Genomic DNA, 21,863 nt, shown 5'->3' with positions numbered 1-21,863 from the left:
CTACTTCCTAGCCCCACGCACATAGCTCTTCTCACACGGGTCCTCCATGACCCAAGGCCTCTAGTCGCCACCAAGAGCCTCCCCTGACTACCCACTATTGAGAATCCTTGGAAATCCTCCTCCATTGACCCACAAGATCCTCCTTGGTTGTAGGAGATGACACTAATCTGTTTTGATTGTTTCCTTTTATTGTAGATACTATAGTTGTGTCATTAGATTGTACAAGGGAACAATATATTATAATAGAAATACTCACCAACGTAAAAAGTGTGGTGATTTGTAAACTGTAACACCCCGTCCCCAAGAGTCTGGAGAGTTAACCCATATCACCTAAAAATCATTTTTCCATCCACAGTATATATTCTAATTTTTCTCTATCACACAAAATACTCATTAATTCACATCAAATACTCCAGTATAATTATTTTAAGACAATACAAAGTCTCAATATAAACATCAACCTCCCAACAAATCACATCATCAGAGCACGACAAGCTTACAGGATAAAAATCCTTAATACTCATATAAACCTTCTATACTTAAACCATCATTCTTAACTCCTCTCACCCATGCTCCATATTCTTGATCCTCAACTGAAATATTCAAATCATCTGAAAAATAATGTGGAGATAAGGGGTGAGTTATCAACAACTCAGTAGGTAGAGAATATATACTAGTATGTAAACATGAGCCTTTTCAGAAAGTTCAGTATGCAAAAAACAAAACATTTCATTTTTATATGCAAATCTTAAAAACGTGTTATCAGAAATAAGAGCGACTTTTCATACTTAAAAATCAACTGTTCATATTTAAAGACATTTTTCATATTCAAAGACCATTTTCTTATTCAAAAACCAACTATTTATGTTCAAAGATCCGTTTCATAATCAAAGACCTTTTTTTTTAATTTTTTTTTTTTTAAAAAAAAACTATTTTCATATTCAAGAACGATTTGGCATAACATAACTAAACATCTTCATCTTATCATATCATATCGTATTGTATTATGTCATATCATATACCATGTTTAACCCCCGTGGTGGGGTTGTGCTATTCCCGGTGGCCAAACCAGGCAGTATCATATTGTAAAACTTTCCATTTTTCAATCTCAGAGTCCCAAGTGTACACATAAGAAAGAACACGTAAAAGACCACTTTGTTTCCAAAGTAGATGCACTCATATCATATCATATCATATCATGTTGGTACCAACCATATCACGTGAATCCGTATCATCATATCAAAACCATATTCAGAATCAGAACAGATAAGCATGCCAAAGATTTTTCATATCCATATCATATCAAACCACGTGCTGAAACATATTCATATCATTTCCATTTGATCATAAACAAACCCAAATCATTTTCATATCATATGTACAAAAATTCACAGATATCGTATTCGTTCTTTTGCACATTTCATAAAAATGTCAAATATTGCTTATGTCTACACAATTCATGTCAAAAACATTTCTTCTCTCTTTCATATAGATTTTCATGGGTGAATGCAAAACACATATACTGAGGTTGTTTTCATGTTTTCTTTTAAAAACATATCATGCACATTTTACAAACCAACCTCAGTTCATTTTCCTTTTTTTTATACAAATCTAGCATAGGAACCTTGCTTACCTGGACTTCTTAGCTTTTCGAAAATTTCCTCAACAATGCCGAACAAAAATTAATCGCCACCTATAAGATAATCATGAAAATTTTCATAAATTTCCAATCAATCTCGTATTTTAATATTCAAGCCTAAAAATTCTAAAATAATCCATTTTTAATTCCTCAAACCCAAAATTCTCATTATTCCTAAAATACCAACATCACTTTCTAAACTCATCAATATCCAACATAATAACTCCGACCAAAATATTAAATTCTAACTTATTTACGATTGAGATCTTACTATAATTTATAAAACTAAATAACATAACTATATCTAAATCATTATAAATAGATAATCATACTTTTGTTTAAATAAAAAAAAATCTTTTTAAAGGATTCAAAATAAAATTTTGCACTAACTGATCATTCCAAAAATTTATCAATACTTACTTAATAAATATTTCAATAAAAATATCAGTCTCTTAAAAAAAATACCAACTTAACAAAATAAACCCACATGTGCCTAACTCCTAATAAATAAATAAATCACATGTAGCCCATGTTGCACACATAAAATACACAGTCAGTTGATGTATTCAAACAAAAAGAGGGCAAAAGGGTAATAACACCCTTCATCTACTTGGTTACTCGTGACCCAACATTTCATTTTTAAGTAACTATAAACAACAACAAAAAATAAAAACCAGTAGAGGCCAACAAGTGAGCGACGGTAGGGACTAATCCACGGAAAAATCGAGGCAGTGGCACCGTGGGAGCGAGACGGATGCTGGGTTGAGGTGGTAGTGTCTTCCTCGACAGCGTCGCACAGGGAGAGAGAGAGAGAGAGAGAGAGAGAGAGAGAGAGAGAGAGAGGTGCAAATGAGGGAGCGGTATGTGAGAGAGGAGAAGGAGGGAGAGTAAACCGAAGGGGGAGACACGGCGCTGGGGTGATAGTGGCTTATCAAGAAAACTGAGGTGGCGTGCGGCGGACTGGGGGTGACGGTAGTCTTCGCCGGCCATTACTGTGGGGTCACAACACGAATGAGCTTTCGGTGGAAGGTGATAGCAGCGGCTTAAGGTGGCTGAACTGCTTTGTTTTTGGCTATCAAAAATAGTGGAAGACAAGGCTTGCAACAGAGGCTACTATGGCGTTGGGCGGCAGCTTCATGTGGCTGGGCACGGTGGTGAGGTTTGGACCGAGGTTCATAGTGGAGAGTGATGACCAAAAGGTTTGGGTGGCTGAGGCGTGAAGAGAACAGAGGAAATAAATTTAGGGTTGAGAAAAGCTTAACATATATAAAGGCTATAAATAGAAAACAGAACAAACCTAAAACAAAGGGAAGGGGAACGTGTATGAAAAAGGAAAGATGGCGTGAACCCGTGTGACAGAATCTAGAAACGTTTTCCATGTACATGGGTCTGGTAGTGAGCTGGGTCTTACACAAACCCTTTCATGGTATCAGGCAGGACACAAGTTCAATCTCCCACCGATCCCCATGGCTGCCGATTCCTCCACCTCTCCCCTTTCCTTCAACACCATGATTCATATGGTGACCATTAAACTCTCTTCCTCAAATTACCTTCTCTGGCGAAATCAGTTTATTTCTCTTCTTAAATGGCAGGGACTTCTTGGCTATGTGGATGGGTCCCTCGTTGCTCCACCCAAAAACTCCATCTCTGCCACAGAGTCTTCTACATCAACCCAGAAATACACGACTTGTAAGCTCCAAGATCAGCGCATCCTCAGCTTGTTTCTCTCCTCCCTCACCAAAGAAGCTATGGTAGAAGTGCTCGGTCTCACCATTGCCAGAGACGTCTAGCTTGCCTTGGAAAATTCTTTCAGCCATCATTCCAAAACACGTGAACTCCATCTTAAAGATGAGTTGCAATTGATCAAATGAGGAACCCACATCATTTTCGAATATTCTCGCTCATTCAAGGCATTATGTGACCAGCTTTCAACGATGGGTCATCCGATTGATGATACGAACAAATCTCATTGGTTTCTAAGGGGGTTAGATGCTGACTTTTCCACCTTTTCTACTACCCAGATGTCACTCACAACCCTTTCCCCCTTTCACCGATCTACTTTCTAAGGCTGAAAGCTTTGCAATTTTCCAAAAATCTCTTGAGCAATCCCCTGCTGCCCCTACTGTGTTCACCGTTACCCATGGTTCTTCTTCTAACTCTCACGGAGGTGGTCACCTTAAACAATTTTGTGGTCGTGGAGGGCATCAGCGAATCAGTGGACTTGGTCAAGGTTGTCATCGATATAATCCCCGTTACCAAATCTGCAAAAACGAGGGCCATACTGCTGATAGTTGTTGAAACTGCTATGATCAGGCTGATGCTCAACTTGCTGATGCATTCACTATTGCTTGCTCTCTTTCAACTGAAGTTGAATCTTATTAGTACATGGACACATATGACCCCTCACCTGGGTAAACTGGACAAATCAGAACCATAATCTAGTAAGGACCGTGTACTTGTAGGCAATGGAGCCTTTCTTCCAATTACCCACACTGGTAGTGTTTACCCCTCTCAAAATATTCAACTGTTAGATGTGCTTGTTGTCCCTCGCCTTACCAAAAACCTTTTATCCATTAGTAAATTAACAACTGCTTTTTCATTCACTGTTATATTTACTAATGATCAATTTATGTACATAATTGCATAACAGGAAAGGTAGTGGCAATCGGTAAACGTGAAGGTGGTCTTTATGTGCTGGAACGCGGAAATCAGGCTTTTATTTCTGTTCTTTCTAAAAAATCTCTACATGCCTCATTTGATTTATGGCATGCTAGACTTGGACATGTCAATAATTCTGTTATATCTTTATTGAATAAAAAAGGTCATTTAACTCTTACTTCTTTGCTCCCCACTCCACATATGTGCTCTACGTGTCAATTAGTAAAAAGTTATCGCTTGCCCTTTTCTTCTAACAATCGTAAATATGCTTCTCTGCTTGGCCTAATTCATTGTGACATTTGGGGTCCATCCCCTATTAAATCAAATGCGAGTTTTATCTATTACGTGTTATTTATAGATGACCACTCACGTTTCACATGGCTTTATCCCATGAAGCTAAAGTCTGATTTCTTTGATATTTTCCTCCACTTTCAACAATTTGTAGAAAATCAACTCTCAACAAAAATAAAAAAATTTCAAAGTGATGGAGGAATTGAATTCACCATTACTCTATTTCAATCTCATCTTCAGGACAATGGCATTCATAATCAAATGTCATGTCTTTACACTCCATCCCAGAATGGACGTGCTGAATGCAAACATTGTCATGTGACTGAAACAGGTCTTGCTCTTCTCTTTCATTCCCATGTTTCCACTCGTTTCTGGTTTGATGCTTTCAGCACTGCCACATACATTATCAACTGGTTGCCCATGTCGATCCTTGACGACATTTCACCTTTTAAGGTTCTATATGGTAAGTCTCCTAATTATGAGCATTTTCATCCCTTCAACTGTCGGGTATATCCTTGTTTGCGTGATTATGTTTCTAATAAATTTGCTCCGCATAGTTTGCCTTGCATTTTTATTGGTTACCATCCATCTCATAAAGGCTTTCGTTGCTTGGACACTGCTACTTGTCGTATTTACATTACTCAGCATGCTCAATTTGATGAGTCTTCTTTCTATTTTTAGACTCTTCACGTGCACATCCCTCTTTAGAAAAGGTCCTCTCTAATTTTTTAGAACCATGCACTTCCATTTCTACCTCTCTGGCTCCATCTCCTGTGACCACTAGTACATGGCCCCTTATTGACCCATGCACCATCTGTGATGATTCTCCTGTTTCTAAGTCCATGCATGATTCTAGCCAATCCTCAGCTTTGGATCCAACTGCACATGAGCCTCATGATCCACCTCCGTGCCTACTCCAGCTCCACCTGCTCGTCACTCTATGGTTACTCGAGCTTGAGTTGGGATCTTCAAGCCCAAGCATCCAGTTTTTTTCAGCTCTGTGCAACCTCCGGCCCTTCTCCATGCCTTGCCCAGTACTTATGAGCCCAAAGGTTTTCTCTCTGCTACTAAGGATCCTTTATGGCTTGTCGCTATGGATGCAGAAATTACAACACTACTCGAGAATGATACTTGGGTTCTTGTTCCTCGGCCATCCAATATAAATATTGTGGGCTCAAAATAGGTTTTCAGGACAAAATATCATTCTGATGGTTCCGTTGATCACTTCAAGGCTTGTCTCGTTGCCCAAGGTTACACCCAACTTCCTGGACTTGACTACACTGACACCTTTAGTCCCGTGGTCAAAGCTGCCACCGTTAGGGTTGTTCTCTCTCTACCCGTGTCTAATCGATGGCCCTTACATCAACTTGACGTTAAGAATGTCTTTCTTAATGGTATTCTTTGTGAAGATGTTTATATGAAACAACCTCCTGGCTATGTTGATCCTTGGCTTCCTCTCCATGTGTGCAAACTAAAAAAGACTCTTTATGTTTTGAAACAAGCTTTGCGGGCTTGGTAAAGTACATTTCTCTCCCAACTTGGTTTCTCTTGCAGCCATGCTGACACGTCCCTCTTTATCTTCAGTAGAAATGCTGATCTCATCTATATGTAGCTCTATGTTGATGGCATCATTGTTACAGGGAATAATTCAGCACTTCTCAACCACTTCATTCAGCAACTACACTCGAAATTTGCCCTCACCGACTTAGGCTCCTTGAGCTATTTTCTTGGCCTCGAGGTTTCCGCTCTTCCAGATGGACTCTTTCTTAGTCAAACCAAGTATGCTCATGACATCCTTGCTCGTGCTCAGTTACTTGACAGTAAGCATGTTGCTACACCCTTTCCTCTACCGGTGCACCCTTCTTGGATCCTACACTTTATCACTCTTTGGTTGGTGCCTTGTAGTATTTGACCATCACACGCCCTGAGCTTGCTCAGTCTATCAATTCTATCAATCAATTTCTTCATGCTCCAACTGAAGAACATTTTCAGGCCGTCAAGCATATTCTGCGCTATGTCAAAGTCACTCTTCACTTTGGCTTAACTTTTTCTGCATCATCCTCTACTGGTCTCACGATCTATTCTGACGCTGACTGGGTAGTATGTCCTGATACTCGGCGCTCCACCTCTGGTTATTCCATTTATCTTGGGGACAATCTTGTCTCCTGAAGTGCTAAAAAGCAACCTACTGTTTCCCGCTCTAGTTGCAAATCTGAGTACCGTGCTCTCGCTCGTACCGTTGCTGAGGTTCTATGGCTGACTCATCTCCTACGTGATCTCAAGGTCACCCTCACACATCGGCCTCTATTACTTTGTGACAACAAGAGTGCAATTTTCTTAAGCTTGAATCATGTTTCTCACAAGCGCGCTAAACACATCGACCTTGACTATCATTTCTTACGAGAACTTGTTGTTGTCGACACTCTTTGCACTCAACATGTTCCCTCCAACTTGCAAGTCGCCAATATCTTTACCAAAAGTGTTTCCCTGCTATTGTTCACCTTCTTTCTATCCACGCTCCGCGTCGGCTCCAATCCCACGCTTAGCTTGCCGCCGCCCGCGGGGGGGGGGGGGGGGGTATTGAGAATCCCTGTAAATCCTCTTCCATTGACCCACGTGATCCTCCTTGATTGTAGGAGATGACACACAAATTTGTTTTCATTATTTCCTTTTATTGTAGATACTATAGCTGTGTCATTAGATTGTACAAAGGAACAATATATTATAAATAGAAATACTCACCAACGTAAAAGGTGTGGTGATTTGCAAATGCTTTCACCCACGACCTCCCCCTAGCCTCCCCATGCCTAGTCGAGCCCCCTAGCCCCCACACACTCCCTCAGACTCTCATCTCTGTCCAACCCCTCCCCTGCACGCAGACTCTCATCTGATTCCTCAACAAATCCTCACCGGCATTTCAAGGTATTAAGTTTATAATTTTGATTCATGAGTTCTTTGGGTGTTTTTCTGCTCAACATTGCATTTCGCTTAGGGTAGTTGAAAGTTGAAATATAAAAAGTTAAAAACTTTCGTTGATAGATCAGGTCACGGAAATGAAACAAAAGTTATTTTAGTCTTTTAGTGATTAAATCAGATCTCGCTATTCTTATACTTAAATTTTGGTTTAGATATTATTTGGTTGTGTTGGTACTTGACTCATTTAATTGTTTTGTTGTTATAGATGGATCCATCAAATGAAACAAAAACACCTCAAATGATCTTTTCTCTTAAGATTCTGGATTACCTATAGATATAAGCTATTCCCTTTGGTGCTAGATATATAATTCCTTGCTTGTGTACCCTTAATTCATGACCATGCAACATCATCAATCTGACTTTCTTGCTTGTGAATAGTTCAAGCAGTACTTTATTTTTTTTAAAGCCCTATTTGACTATAGTTGATCATTTATTAGGTTTGAAACAAATGTTACTTAAGCATGGCAACAAAAATTCATTTTTCCTATATAAACCATTATTCTGGCCTACGTAAACCATTATCCACCTTGCCTATGTTTGCCACGATGTACAGTACTCTAGCTATGTGCTTATCTAGTAGTCAGCCCCTTAATGGCCTATGAGGACATCTCTTTGCAGAAAAGATCAACTGGACCAAGTCCTTGCATATTCTGGAAAGACTCGATTTTAGTGCATATGTGGACTTGGTATATGGTTTATGTGATCCTTATTGTCAATAATCTTGCCATATATGCATAATTCAGCAACTCCAGTGTGATCTATTGATCTATGTCACTTCCTTTTTCTTTCTTTTTGTCTTTAGCTACTTCGCCATCATACTACGCTTCTCTTAGTTAATTCTTAACATAAAGTAGGGAACGGTAAGTTTGATCATTTGGTGAACTCTATGTTTGGAGAATATGCAATCTGATAATTTAGTGAACTCTATGTTATAGTATGACTTTTCTGATCTTTTCAAGGCTCAACGATTGCATAACAATTCAAAGAACTATTGAATAAATGTGAAGAAGAAGAAGAAGAACTACCCATGAAAGAAATGGTCCTAAAGCTAATGACAAACACAATGTGAAGAAGAAGAATTATCTATGAAGAAGAACTTTCATGTGATTTGATTTGTAATTTTTTTTATTATATGAATAATGACCTATTATATCATATTGATTATTAATTTATATATTATATATTTTTGATTGTGGTATATCATATTATTGGTGCGTTCTATACGCCGTTAATTAATGCAATGTGTCAACAACGTATTCGTAGCGACGTTTATATTAATGCCGTTAATTTAAAAAATGTGCAGGCAATGAACTAGCGGCGGTGTTTACATTACGCCATTAATTTATGCAATGCGGTGGCAATGTACTCGTGGCAACGTTTAGATAGACATCATTAATTTATTCAATGTGTTGCCAACGTACTATTAGTGGCATTTAAATAAATAACGACAATTTATATGATGTGCTGGCAATGTAATAGCAGTGGTGTTTATAGTAACGCCGCTATTTTAATTAGTGGCAGTGTTTAGATAAATGTTGTTAATATATTCAATGTGTCGCAAATGTACTATTGGCGGCGTTTAAATAAATGCCGTCGATTTATATGATGCGCCGATAATGTACCAGTAGCTGCGTTTATTGTAACGCCGTTATTTTATGCAATGGGATGGCAACAAACTAAGGGTAGTATTTTGATAAACGCTGTTAATTTAGGAAATTTGGCGGCGTTTCAAGAAATGTTGCTAAATTGTATACAAACGCCGCGAATGAGATTTTCAAGTACCGGTGTTTGAAAAAATGCTGGTATGTGAAAATAGTGACCACCCACTACCGGCGGATGGTTACGCCGACAAAAAAAACAGATATTAATTAAGTAGTGGCATTTTTTTTAGTTAGGTTCGAACGTTTCTAAAAATATTGGCGACACCTTTCCCACATTAAGTCTTTGGTATTATACGGGAACCTAATTTCAAACATGTTCACATGTTAACACTTACACGTTCGAACATTTATGAATTACGTTCGATCGTAAACTAGTTAAGTTCGAACGTTTGTGCTAAAATTGGCAGGATCTTTCCCGCATTAATTCTAGAAAACCTACTTTCATCTACGATAGAAGTTGATATAGTATAGCATCTTATTCAGTCTAGTATCCTTTCAAAGAGACAAACTAAAATAACAATCCATTTTAATGTTGTAATTACAATCCCTAGAATTTAAAGCCACCGTCTTGAAGTGGGTTGGATGACTGCCCACAATGTTGCTTTCCTCCGGGCGACTCATATCAAAGAAGCTTAACTACTTCAATGTGTCATATTAACTAATGTGATCAAGGATGAAAAATTAACTACGAAGATTATTATTACTCTTCAATGAAAAGTAGATAAAACATTTTGTTTTTTTTTTTTTTTTTTTTTCGTAAAATTTCATATATGCCTTGACAAAACCCAGCATGACAGGTAGTAGTGACAGATCAGAGTACGTACTACTAGAATAATTTTGGTAATTTAGTAAGTGTATGACAATTGTGTTTGTTTAGTAAGAAAAAAAAAAGGAAATTATAATTTAAAAAGGATTGTATTTCTTTTTCTCGTAAATTACTTAATGTCTCTGGCCTGGCAATTTAAAGGGCAAAATTTGTCCAGTGATATATCATAAATTTGGAAAATTGCATACTCATGATCATGTGATTTTTTCTGGTTTATTGGAAAGATGGAAAATACAGTCAAATTACAGATTAGTTCGTAGGGGAAGATTTAAGAATGGGAAGTGTATAAGGTTGTCCTCTTTAAGCAAAGCCGTCTGAGTCTGCATTGGAAAAATATTCGAATCCTTTCACCCATGCTATTTAAAACAAAAAGTCGCTTCATTTCATGCAAAAGAGCCTTTCGACTTCTCTGAACTCTCTACTACCCATTTCTGTCACCACCCTACTCTTCCTTCTCACCTTCCTCTCCTACATAATCCCATGCCCAAACCCACCTCTGAATTCACCAAAAGCCGCGTTCTTTCATTTCCATGCATATCCTCCAATAATTCTGCAGTTTACAAGGTGGTCATTCAACATTTGCATGCTTAGCACGTTGAACTTTTTTTAGAACTTTTTTGTTGAGGCGCTAGATTCTGTAGGAGCTAGCACAAATTTCTTGTGTGTATTGGGAATTGATAAGTGTGTCGTCATGGCGGCTGCTTTGGACGGCGATGAGCTTGTGAGGTCCATGAGCAACCGGCGAGCGAGTTTCCGGTCGGCCAGCAAGAAAAACTTCTCGGCCAGCTTCCGCGAGGCTTGGACGGGACAACCGGATGTGTTTCAGAGGAGTGGTAGGGAAGATGACGAAGAGGAGCTGCAGTGGGCAGCGTTAGAGCGGCTTCCCACGTATGACAGGTTGAGGAAGGGATTTCTGAAGCAGGTTTTGGATAATGGGAGAGTTGGTTATGAAGAGGTTGATGTTACCAAACTTCGGATGCAGGACAAGAAGAATATCATTGAGAGTATACTCAAGGTTGTTGAAGATGATAATGAGAAGTTTCTTCGTAGGCTTAGAAACAGGACTGACAGGTGAGATTGGAGTAGGCTATAGTACTTTTGGTTGTGTATTTTTCTATCATGTTTATCTTTGTTTCCTTTTTTTTTTCTTGGCTTTGTTGGTTTGGATTTGTTATTTTCTTAAGATCTTTTGGTTATTTGCTTCAGGGTGGGAATTGAGATTCCAACTATTGAAATCCGGTTTGAGCATGTATCAATTGAAGGAGATGCGTACGTTGGAACCAGGGCACTCCCAACTCTGCTCAACTCAACCTTGAATTCAATTGAGGTATTTTTTCCCCCCATATATTATATTTTCTTTGTTCGGTAATAATTTAGCTTTCAATCCAGTGGGGATTATAGAACAAAGTTTTCTATCCTCCATAGTCCAGCTTTGCTTGTGTCCTCTCTTTTTCAAAATCTGAGAACAATTACCACTCTCTCTCTCTCTCTCTCTCCCCTTCCTTCTTACTTTTACTGTGGAAAGGATCTCTAAGAATGGTTTCACAACTCGGTATATACACAATGGCGAAACATTTGTCTTTTTTTCTTTTTTTCTTTTTTTTCTGGATATTGATTTTTTTCAAAAAGTAAATTGGTTTGAGTTTTAATTTTGGTTTTATATAAATTGACAGTTTGGGTCTTAGACTGGGATATGCAGCAAGAATTATTGGATATAATTTCGCTTCGCAAAGAGAATGTTCAAAACTGTTCATGTCAATATCTCAAAGAGAAAATATTGCTTCAATTTGCTCTACAGTTTGGTATATTTACTGATGAATGGTTTTGTTTATAATTTTTTGTGATAATAGGCTCTTCTTGGGGTACTCAAGCTTTTCCCATCAAAGAAAAGGGTTGTCCAGATTCTACAAGATGTGAGTGGAATAGTGAAGCCATCGAGGTATTGGATTCTTGCAAACTTATATATATCAGAGCATTGATTTATGGTGTGTGTTTCGTTGATTAATTTACTGGCTTTTGTTCAGAATGACGCTGCTTCTGGGACCTCCCGGATCAGGGAAAACGACTTTGCTGCAGGCACTTGCTGGGAAGAGGAACAAGGATCTCAGGGTGTGTCATTTCCTCCTCTCATCTCACCAGGAAATGTCTGCCAAAAACTTCTCTGTCTTGAATTGTTCATTATTATTTACACTTATATGCGATTTTGTTATATGGGTTTGTTTAATTTTGTTTGGAAATTGTCCCAAAAGTTCCTGAAGTATTATTCATTTCTTTCAAATATGCCCCATAATGTTTCTTAATTCTATAACTACTGTTTGATATGTGAGCTCTTCCACAACAGACTCCAGAAGTATCTGCTAAATCCTGAATAATTTTAGAATCATTTGTCTTGTATTCTGAAATCCTAACCCTGTCATTGACAACTTACTATGCAAAGGTATCAGGCAGAGTCACATACTGTGGTCATGAATTGTCAGAGTTTGTTCCTCAGAGAACATGTGCTTATATTAGCCAACAAGATCTTCATCATGGTGAAATGACGGTCAGGGAGACATTGGATTTTTCGGGACGTTGCTTGGGAGTTGGAACCAGGTACGAGATGCTGGCAGAATTATCAAGACGGGAAAAACAAGCAGGAATCAAACCAGATCCTGAGATAGATGCGTTCATGAAAGCTACAGCAATGACAGGCGAAGAAGCAAGTCTTGTTACAGACTATATTCTCAAGGTATGTTGCCTTAATGGTAACTGACCTTTCATTTTCTAAAAGGATGACGCTACTTAATTTTACTGATAACACTCGCTTACGACAGATGGATGAATACAATATACAAAGGGAACATGGGGAGTTACAACAAAAATCCTAAAACCAAGCTCCTAAGGATTTTTCTTATATAACTTTTTAAAAACATGTATTGCAGATTCTTGGATTGGATATCTGTTCTGACATTTTGGTGGGCGATGATATGAGAAGGGGCATATCAGGTGGACAAAAGAAGCGTGTTACTACAGGTATGTAAAAGATGACATAAAGCATTGCATATAAAAATTAAGTGGCAGTACTTTTTGCCGTCGACCAAACAGTTTTTTATAATGATTATACTGAATGTAGGAGAAATGCTGGCTGGACCGGCAAAGGCCCTTTTCATGGATGAAATATCAAATGGTCTGGACAGTTCCACAACTTTCCAAATTGTCAGGTTTATGAGACAGATGGTTCATATCATGGACGTGACAATGATAATATCTCTTCTGCAACCTGCGCCTGAAACCTTTGATCTTTTTGATGACATTATCTTACTTTCAGAGGGTCAGATTGTTTATCAAGGTCCACGTGACAATGTTCTTCAGTTTTTTGAAAATGTGGGCTTCAAGTGCCCAGAAAGGAAAGGAGTTGCAGACTTCTTGCAAGAGATTACATCAAAAAAGGACCAGGAGCAGTACTGGTGCAAAAACAATGAGCCTTACCGATATATCAGTGTCCCTGAATTCGTAAGTTGCTTCCAAAATTTTCACATTGGCCAGAAAATTTCTGAAGAGCTTGGAATTCCTTACGATCGGTCCAAAGCCCATCCAGCTGCATTAGTAAAAGAGAAGTATGGAATCTCGAACTGGGAACTCTTCAAGGCATGCCTTGCAAGAGAGTGGCTATTGATGAAGCGCAACTCTTTTGTATATATATTCAAGACAACCCAGATCACCATCATGTCAATTATTGCCATGACAGTGTTCTTGAGAACAGAAATGAAGCATGGTCGAATAGAAGATGGAGGGAAATTTTATGGTGCAATGTTCTTCAGTCTCACCAACGTGATGTTTAATGGAGTGGCAGAACTTGCATTGACTATTTTTAGGCTTCCTGTATTTTTTAAGCAGCGGGATTTCTTGTTCTATCCAGCATGGGCTTTTGCGTTGCCAATTTGGCTCCTCAGGATTCCCCTCTCATTGATGGAGTCAGGAATATGGATCTGCCTCACGTATTACACTGTTGGGTTTGCTCCTGCTGCTAGTAGGTACGTGCATGCACTTAACATTCTTTAAGAAAAATGAGTAGAATTCCCCTGCATGGAATTGCTTACCTGGTTACTTGTTGGAATTTTATAGGTTTTTTCGTCAGTTATTGGCATTCTTCAGTGTCCATCAGATGGCCCTATCACTCTTCCGCTTTATTGCAGCACTTGGAAGAACACAAGTTGTGGCAAATACAATTGGTACCTTCTCATTGCTGTCCATTTTTGTCCTCGGGGGATTTATTGTTGCCAAAGGTCAGTATTTTAATCTTTTAGTTATATACAAGTCCTTAGTGCTCAACGGAGGTGATATGGGGCTCAGATCCTACTCTTTGAGATCCTCATGTGCTCAGATCCTCATGCCTGGGTTCTATATTTGAGATAAGGAAACAACTAACTCCTACTCTTTGTTTAGATGACATTCAACCTTGGATGATATGGGGCTACTATGTTTCTCCCATGATGTATGGACAGAATGCCATAGTCATGAATGAGTTTCTCGATGAAAGATGGAGTGCGGTAAGATCTCCTTTGCAAAATAATGATTTTTTCCATTAAAACTACCTTCATTTATTATCTTACATTTTTCTTTTTAACAGCCCAATCCCTACCCAAATGTTCCTGAACCTACTGTGGGAAAGGTTCTTCTCAGGGCCAGGGGCATGTTTAAAGATGACTATTGGTTCTGGATCTGTGTTGGGGCACTCCTTGGGTTTTCTCTGCTATTCAACATCTGTTTTATACTAGCACTCACATTTTTAAATCGTAAGCAATTACTTCTCATGCTAATATCCATTTAGTATTGCAATGAAATATGTACCTGACATTGCTTTGAAAATCAAATGCAGCTTTAGGAGATTCTAAATCTGTCATTTTCGAGGAGGATGATAAGAAGAAGAGTGGAAAGCAGCCATCTAATGGCCAACATAGAATAATGACCACGGAAATGAGTACAGCTTCAACTGCTCCACTGTTTGAAGGTACCAGAACTTACAGTTCTACTCGTAAATAGTTAAAAGGGAGAAAAACTTGTAACCATTTTTAATGATGATAACATTTGAATGAGTACAGGTATTGAAATGGCGGGGAATAACACTGCAGACTCCACAATTGGTACTTCTGCAGTGCAAGCACCCGTTAGAAGGGGAATGGTGTTGCCTTTCCAGCCCTTGTCACTTGCATTTAGTCATGTAAACTACTATGTCGATATGCCTGCTGTAAGTCCCTTTTCCCACATTTCTCTTTCCATCTTGCAGGATCACCTTATTGGGGAGGAAGATGAAGTGAGGGAAAATAAAAATCTCAACTTCTTACCTTATCAAGATATTGTCATTCTGTGAAAAAGATGAACAACTCCATTGTGACTGTTACCTTAATAATTCACGTATAGAAAGTTATGCATAATATCAGGGTAGCATCTTGAAATATAAGAGAAATTCATAAACTGTTGAACCTTTCCCATGTTTTCAAATCTGGATGCTGAACACTTTTTCTTCAACAGGAAATGAAGAATGAAGGAGTTGAAGAGACTCGTCTCCAGCTTTTACGAGATGTTAGTGGTGCTTTCAGGCCTGGTGTTCTAACAGCATTGGTTGGTGTAAGTGGTGCTGGAAAGACCACATTGATGGATGTGCTAGCAGGGAGAAAAACTGGAGGGTACATTGAAGGAAGTATCAGCATATCTGGTTATCCAAAGAACCAAGCAACTTTTGCTCGGGTCAGCGGTTATTGTGAACAGAACGATATCCATTCACCCCATGTTACCGTCTATGAATCTCTTCTGTATTCTGCCCGGCTGCGTCTTGCCATGGAAGTTGACAAGGAAACACGAAAGGCAAGTTTGCTTTGTCCTAAATCTAATTTCCTTCATTTTGTAAGCTGTTATGTCTACTTCATCTTTAACATTTATTTCTCTGATTACCCCTGAATGTATGTCCTGGATGAACTCGTTGTATTTTATGCACAATTTGATAGGTCAATTTACCTTTGCTAAGATATACACAAACTTGGCACTTTCATCCTTCTAATCTCAGCTTAAAATACTTATGTGTCCAACCTTTTAAAGTTTATTCTTCATATGAAAGATGCCTTTTCAATTGCAAATATGTGCCTGATTGTATGTTGCTGCCCAGTGATTGTGCATTCACTATTTGTGCTGCAGATGTTTGTTGAGGAAGTTATGGATTTGGTTGAGCTAAACCCATTGAGGAATTCTTTAGTTGGCCTCCCAGGAGTAGATGGTCTGTCCACTGAACAGAGAAAGAGACTCACCATAGCCGTGGAATTGGTTGCCAATCCTTCCATCATCTTCATGGATGAGCCGACATCAGGCCTTGATGCTAGAGCTGCAGCAATTGTTATGCGTACAGTGAGAAATACGGTGGATACAGGGCGAACAGTTGTCTGCACAATTCACCAGCCAAGCATTGACATTTTTGAAGCTTTTGATGAGGTATTTGGGATAATATCAACATTTTGCACTTCAACCTGTTTGTTTGATTGTTCTAATCCTCTTAACACTTCTCAATTTTAAACAAACCTGTGCACAGCTTTTGTTGATGAAGAGGGGTGGACAAGTCATTTATGCTGGACCCCTTGGTCGCCAATCTCACAAGCTTGTAGAATACTTCGAGGTGATTATCTCATCCTACACTCGTTTATAAAATGGTAGCAGTCTATAAACGTAAATCTTAAGAAGTCTCCATCAGAAAGTAAATATTTATACCCATTTCAGCCTATCAAAATTATCACTCTTAGTAATCCTAGGCACAAACTAATATCTATTACCATTGTAGTCTATCCCAAATGTTCCTAAGATCAAAGAGGGCTATAATCCTGCTACGTGGATGCTAGAAGTCAGTTCTCCTGCTGTGGAGGTTCAACATGATGTGGATTTTGCAGAAATCTATGCCAACTCTGATCTGTACAAGTAAGGAGAACATTCCAAATTTCGCAACGATTCCTGCCCTCTTCACCTATATCTATTTGAAATTTTATCTTTCAACCATACTGTGTTTTCATCTATTAATTCACTTAACGCAGGAGGAATCAAGAACTCATCCAAGAGCTGAGTACTCCATCACCAGGATCCGCAGAACTTTACTTCCCCACCAAATATTCCCAATCCTTTACTTCTCAATGCAACGCTTGTTTCAGGAAGCAATATTGGTCCTATTGGAGGAACCCTCAATACAATGCAATCCGTTTCTTGTTGACAATAGTTACTGGTATTATATTTGGACTTGTATTCTGGAACAAAGGACATCATCAGACGTAAGTCTTAAAAGTTCTTATTTGCCTTTGTAAAGATAATATTAGTAATCCATGGGGTAGGTGAAATTAAATGAAATTATTCATGTTATCTTATATTGAGAAGGCACTAGGAAAATATAATTGTCCAAGAAAGCTACTAACTTGATCAAAGTTAGCCATGCAGTAGGATCTTACATGGTTTGCATAAACATCAACAAGTACGTTTTTCTTAGTTGGAATACGCCATCAAGTGAACTATCTCTGTGCCTTTTCTTTATCTCTAAAGCTTATTGAGTTATTTTAAACTATTGGTGAAAACAGGAAAAGAGAACAAGACCTGCTGAATCTGCTGGGAGCAATGTTTGCAGCAGTTGTTTTCCTTGGAGGCATCAACTCTTCTACAGTGCAGTCTGTTGTGGCAATTGAAAGGACAGTCTTCTACCGTGAAAGAGCAGCAGGAATGTACTCGGCCTTGCCGTATGCATTTGGTCAGGTAAAAGAAAGTCGTTATACCATGTAAGAATAATGAGTTTACAACACCAAGCAAATGAAACAAAAACTATGGAAGACTGATTTGCAGTAAAAATAATGAGCATTTATATCTGATTTCCAACAGGTGGCTGTGGAGACATTATACCTTATCGTCCAAACTTTTGTCTACACCATTATCCTTTACTCGATGATCGGATTCGATTGGAAAGCAGATAAATTCTTTTGGTTTTACTTCTTCATATTAATGTGCTTTGTATACTTCACCTTCTACGGGATGATGATTCAAGCTCTCACTCCCAGCCACCAAATTGCTGCCATTGTTATGTCCTTCTTCCTGAACTTCTGGAACCTGTTCTCTGGTTTCCTCATCCCAAGGAAGGTGAGTATGATATATCGACTTAAATGAGTATAGTCCACAGAAGCACATTTGTTTTCGAGTTTTACTTATGAGGACACACACCACATTGCTGACGCGACAGGATTTGATTTGCATGATATCTGATTTCTTTGCTTATCAAAACATTAAACTAACTGATTGAGATAGAGACATAAAAATTGCCCAAAACACTTTAACATTTAAAACTGAGGCATGTTATGAAGAACAACCTGCTTATTCAAACGCCAAGGGAAAAAACATACATATATATTCCACATGGTATGGGATGGGAATCTGTGTTTAAAATTCTCATCTTGTTCCACATGCACCATTCATGATCATGATATGATTTCAAGTGCTTTGCATAGAAAGAAGCCTGAAATCAAACGGCTTTACATCTGCAGCAAATTCCAATATGGTGGAGGTGGTATTACTGGGCTTCTCCAGTGGCTTGGACACTCTACGGCCTTGTAACTTCTCAGGTGGGAGACAAGACAACTCTGATTGAGGTACCTGGAGAAGCTGATATTCAAGTGAAGGACTACCTAAAGAAGCACTTGGGTTTTGATCATGACTTCCTTGGAGCGGTTGCTGCTGCCCATATTGGCTTTTCCCTCCTTTTCTTCTTTGTCTTTGCCTATGGCATCAAGTTCCTCAACTTCCAAAGGAGATAAAAAGAAAGTGAAGTTTCAGCACTCATGAGATTTTGCATGCAAGATTGTGTATTGAGTTAATTTGAACGCTACTACTATTTTATTTGTAGGGTGTTTTCATTTATTGTTATTTAATCTTTCTTTTCAAATATATTTCAAGAAACTGAAATTCTTGTCGGACAAATTCTCAGAGTCTCTAGCTTGGATCAAATCCTGCCATTTCATCGAACACATTGGACATGATCTCCAATTGGATGTCAGGATTTCATCAAATCCGACCATGCATGCATAGAGGGAACCGATATTGTTCCTCGTTCGGTTTTTTTTCCAGTTCCAAGTACCAGCCACATATTTGCAAAATGTGTAGAAATAACTAAATACATTAAATAAAAAATATTATAGGCTACTAAATATATTAAATAAATTTTGCTCAAGTTGAGAGGGAGTCCAAGAGCTTTTTATGTGTCTAAATAAAATTTAATAACATTTATTAATCCTTGTAACCAAAAATATGAGTTTGGAAAACCCAAAAAAAAAATGTTATTCAAACCAAAATGCTCTACTTTTTTTTTTATCAGTAAAAGATAGATATTATATATATGAATGAAAAATGTATAGCCCTTATACACAGGAAGTATACATAAGTGCTCCTACATACATTCTAAGAACGATAAATTAAAGACAAGAAATCCTGAATATTGTCCCCATGCAAAACAATAGTGGAAAACCAACACATTAGAGTGTGAAGAAAAAAATTCTTCAACTCGACATTGTGCGCTCCTTATCTTCAAAGCACCTCGCATTCCTTTCCGTTCAAGTACACCACATAATGCACAACGGAATCATCTTCCACACTACTGTCACTTGTTGACAGCCTTGCAACTTTGTCCAACAACCCAACAAATCCACCACCCTCATAGGCATGACCCAAGCCACATCAACCCTTTGAAAGATCTCATTCCACGACGCCCTTGTTACCTCACAGTGTAATAAGAGATGGTCCACAGATTCTCCATTCTTTTTACACATGTAGCACCAATCCACCAATACACAACCTCTTCCTCAAATTGTCCGTGGTCAATATCTTCCCAAGAGCAGCATTCCAAACAAAAAAAACTACTTTAGAAGGCACACGAGCTCTCTAAATATTCTTCCATGGGAACGGAGTATTGTCAAGATGTGTAGTCAAGATACGCCTTAACTGTACATATCCCGTGATTATTAGACCTCCGCTTCAAGCTATCTCGTTGTGACCTAGGAGTCTCCATGGAATATAATAAGCTGAAAAAAACTGAGACACTAGGTAATTCCCAATCATGGAAATTCCTATTAAACAGAATATTCCATTGGTGCGTACCATGAGAAAATAACCGCACATCCGCCACTGAGGCCTCCCTATTAGCTACAATACGGTATAGAGCCGGAAAAACCCTTTCCAATGCCTAATCTCCACACCACACGTCTCGCCAAAATCTGATTCGATTGCCCTCACCAACTACAAAACGAATTTGATTTGCAAAGCATGCCCACCCCTTCCTTATATACTTCCATAATTCTACACCATACCCCCCCCCCCCCTCTCACTTCATTAGAGCACCAACCACCCAGCCCAATACCATATTTAGCATCAATAATATCCTTCCACAATGATCCCCTCTCCAAATGATATCTCCAAAGCCATTTTCCTAGTAAAGCTTTATTAAAAGTTCTCAAGTTACACACATCCAACCCCCCATTCACATACAGTCTTCCAACTCACCAAATGAAATTTTTTCTCCTCCCCCATGCCTCCCCATAAGAACGCCCTAAAAATTTTCTCCATTCCATTCACACCCCTACAGGCATAGGAAACAAAGATAAAAAATAAGTGGGGAGGTTAGTAAGAGTACTCTTGATAAGAGTGAGACGGCCCCCTTTTGATAAATACACTCGTTTCCAGCCAGCCAACCTATTCTCTATCTTCTCCACTACCCCATCCCATATAGCTCTATTCTTGAAGGTTGCTCCTAACGGAAGGCCCAGATATTTTATTGGAAAAGAAGAAACCTTACACTCCAGCAGGCTTGCTAAACTATAGATATTAGAGACCACACCCACAAGCACCATCTCAAACTTACCCAGATTCACCTTTAGCCCTGACACTGCTTCAAAGCAGAGTAACAATGCTCGTAGAGTTTGGATCTGGCTTATATTCGCTTCACAAAAAACTAACGTATCATCTGCAAAAAGAAGGTGTGAGATGATAGTAGGACCACTAGAACCATTGCCCACCTGAAAGCCAGATAAAAACCCTCCCCCAACAGCAGCCTGCACCATCCTACTTAAAGCCTCCATAACTATAACAAAAGAAGAGGAGATAGAGGATCTCCCTGCTGCAGATCCCGCGAACTGTCAAAGAATCCAGCCGGGGTGCCGTTAACCAGAACTGAGAATCGGGCGGTTGAAATACAATGACGCATCCATGAAATCCACCTATCCCCAAAACCACATCTCTCAAGTGAGTATAATAGAAACTCCCAGTTCACGTGATCATATGCATTCTCCATATCAAGCTTGCACAGCACACCTGAACCTCCCTCCCGTAATCTGTGGTCCAAACACTCATTTGCAATGAGTACTGAGTCAAGAATTTGTCTCCCACGAATAAATGCATTCTGAGACTTGGAAATAATCTGTTCCAACACCGGACTAAGCCGGTTAGCAAGAACCTTCGAGATAATCTTATAAACACTACTAACCAGGCTTATAGGCCGAAAGTCCTCAATAGTCAAAGCCCCGTGTTTCTTGGGAATGAGAGCAATAAAGGTCGCATTTAGGGATTTTTCAAACTTTTGAAGAAAGTAAAATTCATTGAAAACTTGCATAACATCACATTTCACAATGTCCCAACAAGTTTGAAAAAAACCTATTGAAAAACCATCCGGCCCCAGCGCTTTATCTTTAGCCATTCCAGATATGACCTTGTAAATCTCCTCTTCAACAAAAGGTCTCTCCAAAACTCTCACACTTTGCAAGTCAATTGCCTCAAA

The 21,863-nt window shown here is 38.8% G+C and overlaps 1 protein-coding gene across 1 annotated transcript; it reads left to right on the top strand.

Moving 5' to 3' along the window:
- The first annotated feature begins 10,413 nt into the window (after positions 1–10,413).
- Positions 10,414–19,018, top strand: LOC121241453 (pleiotropic drug resistance protein 2-like). Its single transcript, XM_041139233.1, has 21 exons — positions 10,414–11,122; positions 11,258–11,378; positions 11,902–11,990; positions 12,076–12,160; positions 12,489–12,779; positions 12,973–13,063; positions 13,164–14,064; positions 14,156–14,316; positions 14,477–14,580; positions 14,661–14,826; positions 14,910–15,041; positions 15,163–15,278; positions 15,563–15,895; positions 16,223–16,513; positions 16,611–16,694; positions 16,857–16,990; positions 17,104–17,334; positions 17,635–17,806; positions 17,930–18,184; positions 18,586–18,901; positions 18,935–19,018. The coding sequence occupies exons 1-20, from the start codon at positions 10,743–10,745 to the stop codon at positions 18,853–18,855; spliced, it is 4,407 nt and encodes a 1,468-aa protein (XP_040995167.1). The 5' UTR covers positions 10,414–10,742; the 3' UTR covers positions 18,856–18,901; positions 18,935–19,018.
- Positions 19,019–21,863: the final 2,845 nt, after the last annotated feature.

Source organism: Juglans microcarpa x Juglans regia, chromosome 7S (assembly GCF_004785595.1).
Source record: "Juglans microcarpa x Juglans regia isolate MS1-56 chromosome 7S, Jm3101_v1.0, whole genome shotgun sequence".
Taxonomy (NCBI): domain Eukaryota; kingdom Viridiplantae; phylum Streptophyta; class Magnoliopsida; order Fagales; family Juglandaceae; genus Juglans; species Juglans microcarpa x Juglans regia.
The sequence above is the reverse complement of the archived record's forward strand: the minus strand, read 5'-3'. Positions and strand labels throughout refer to the sequence as shown.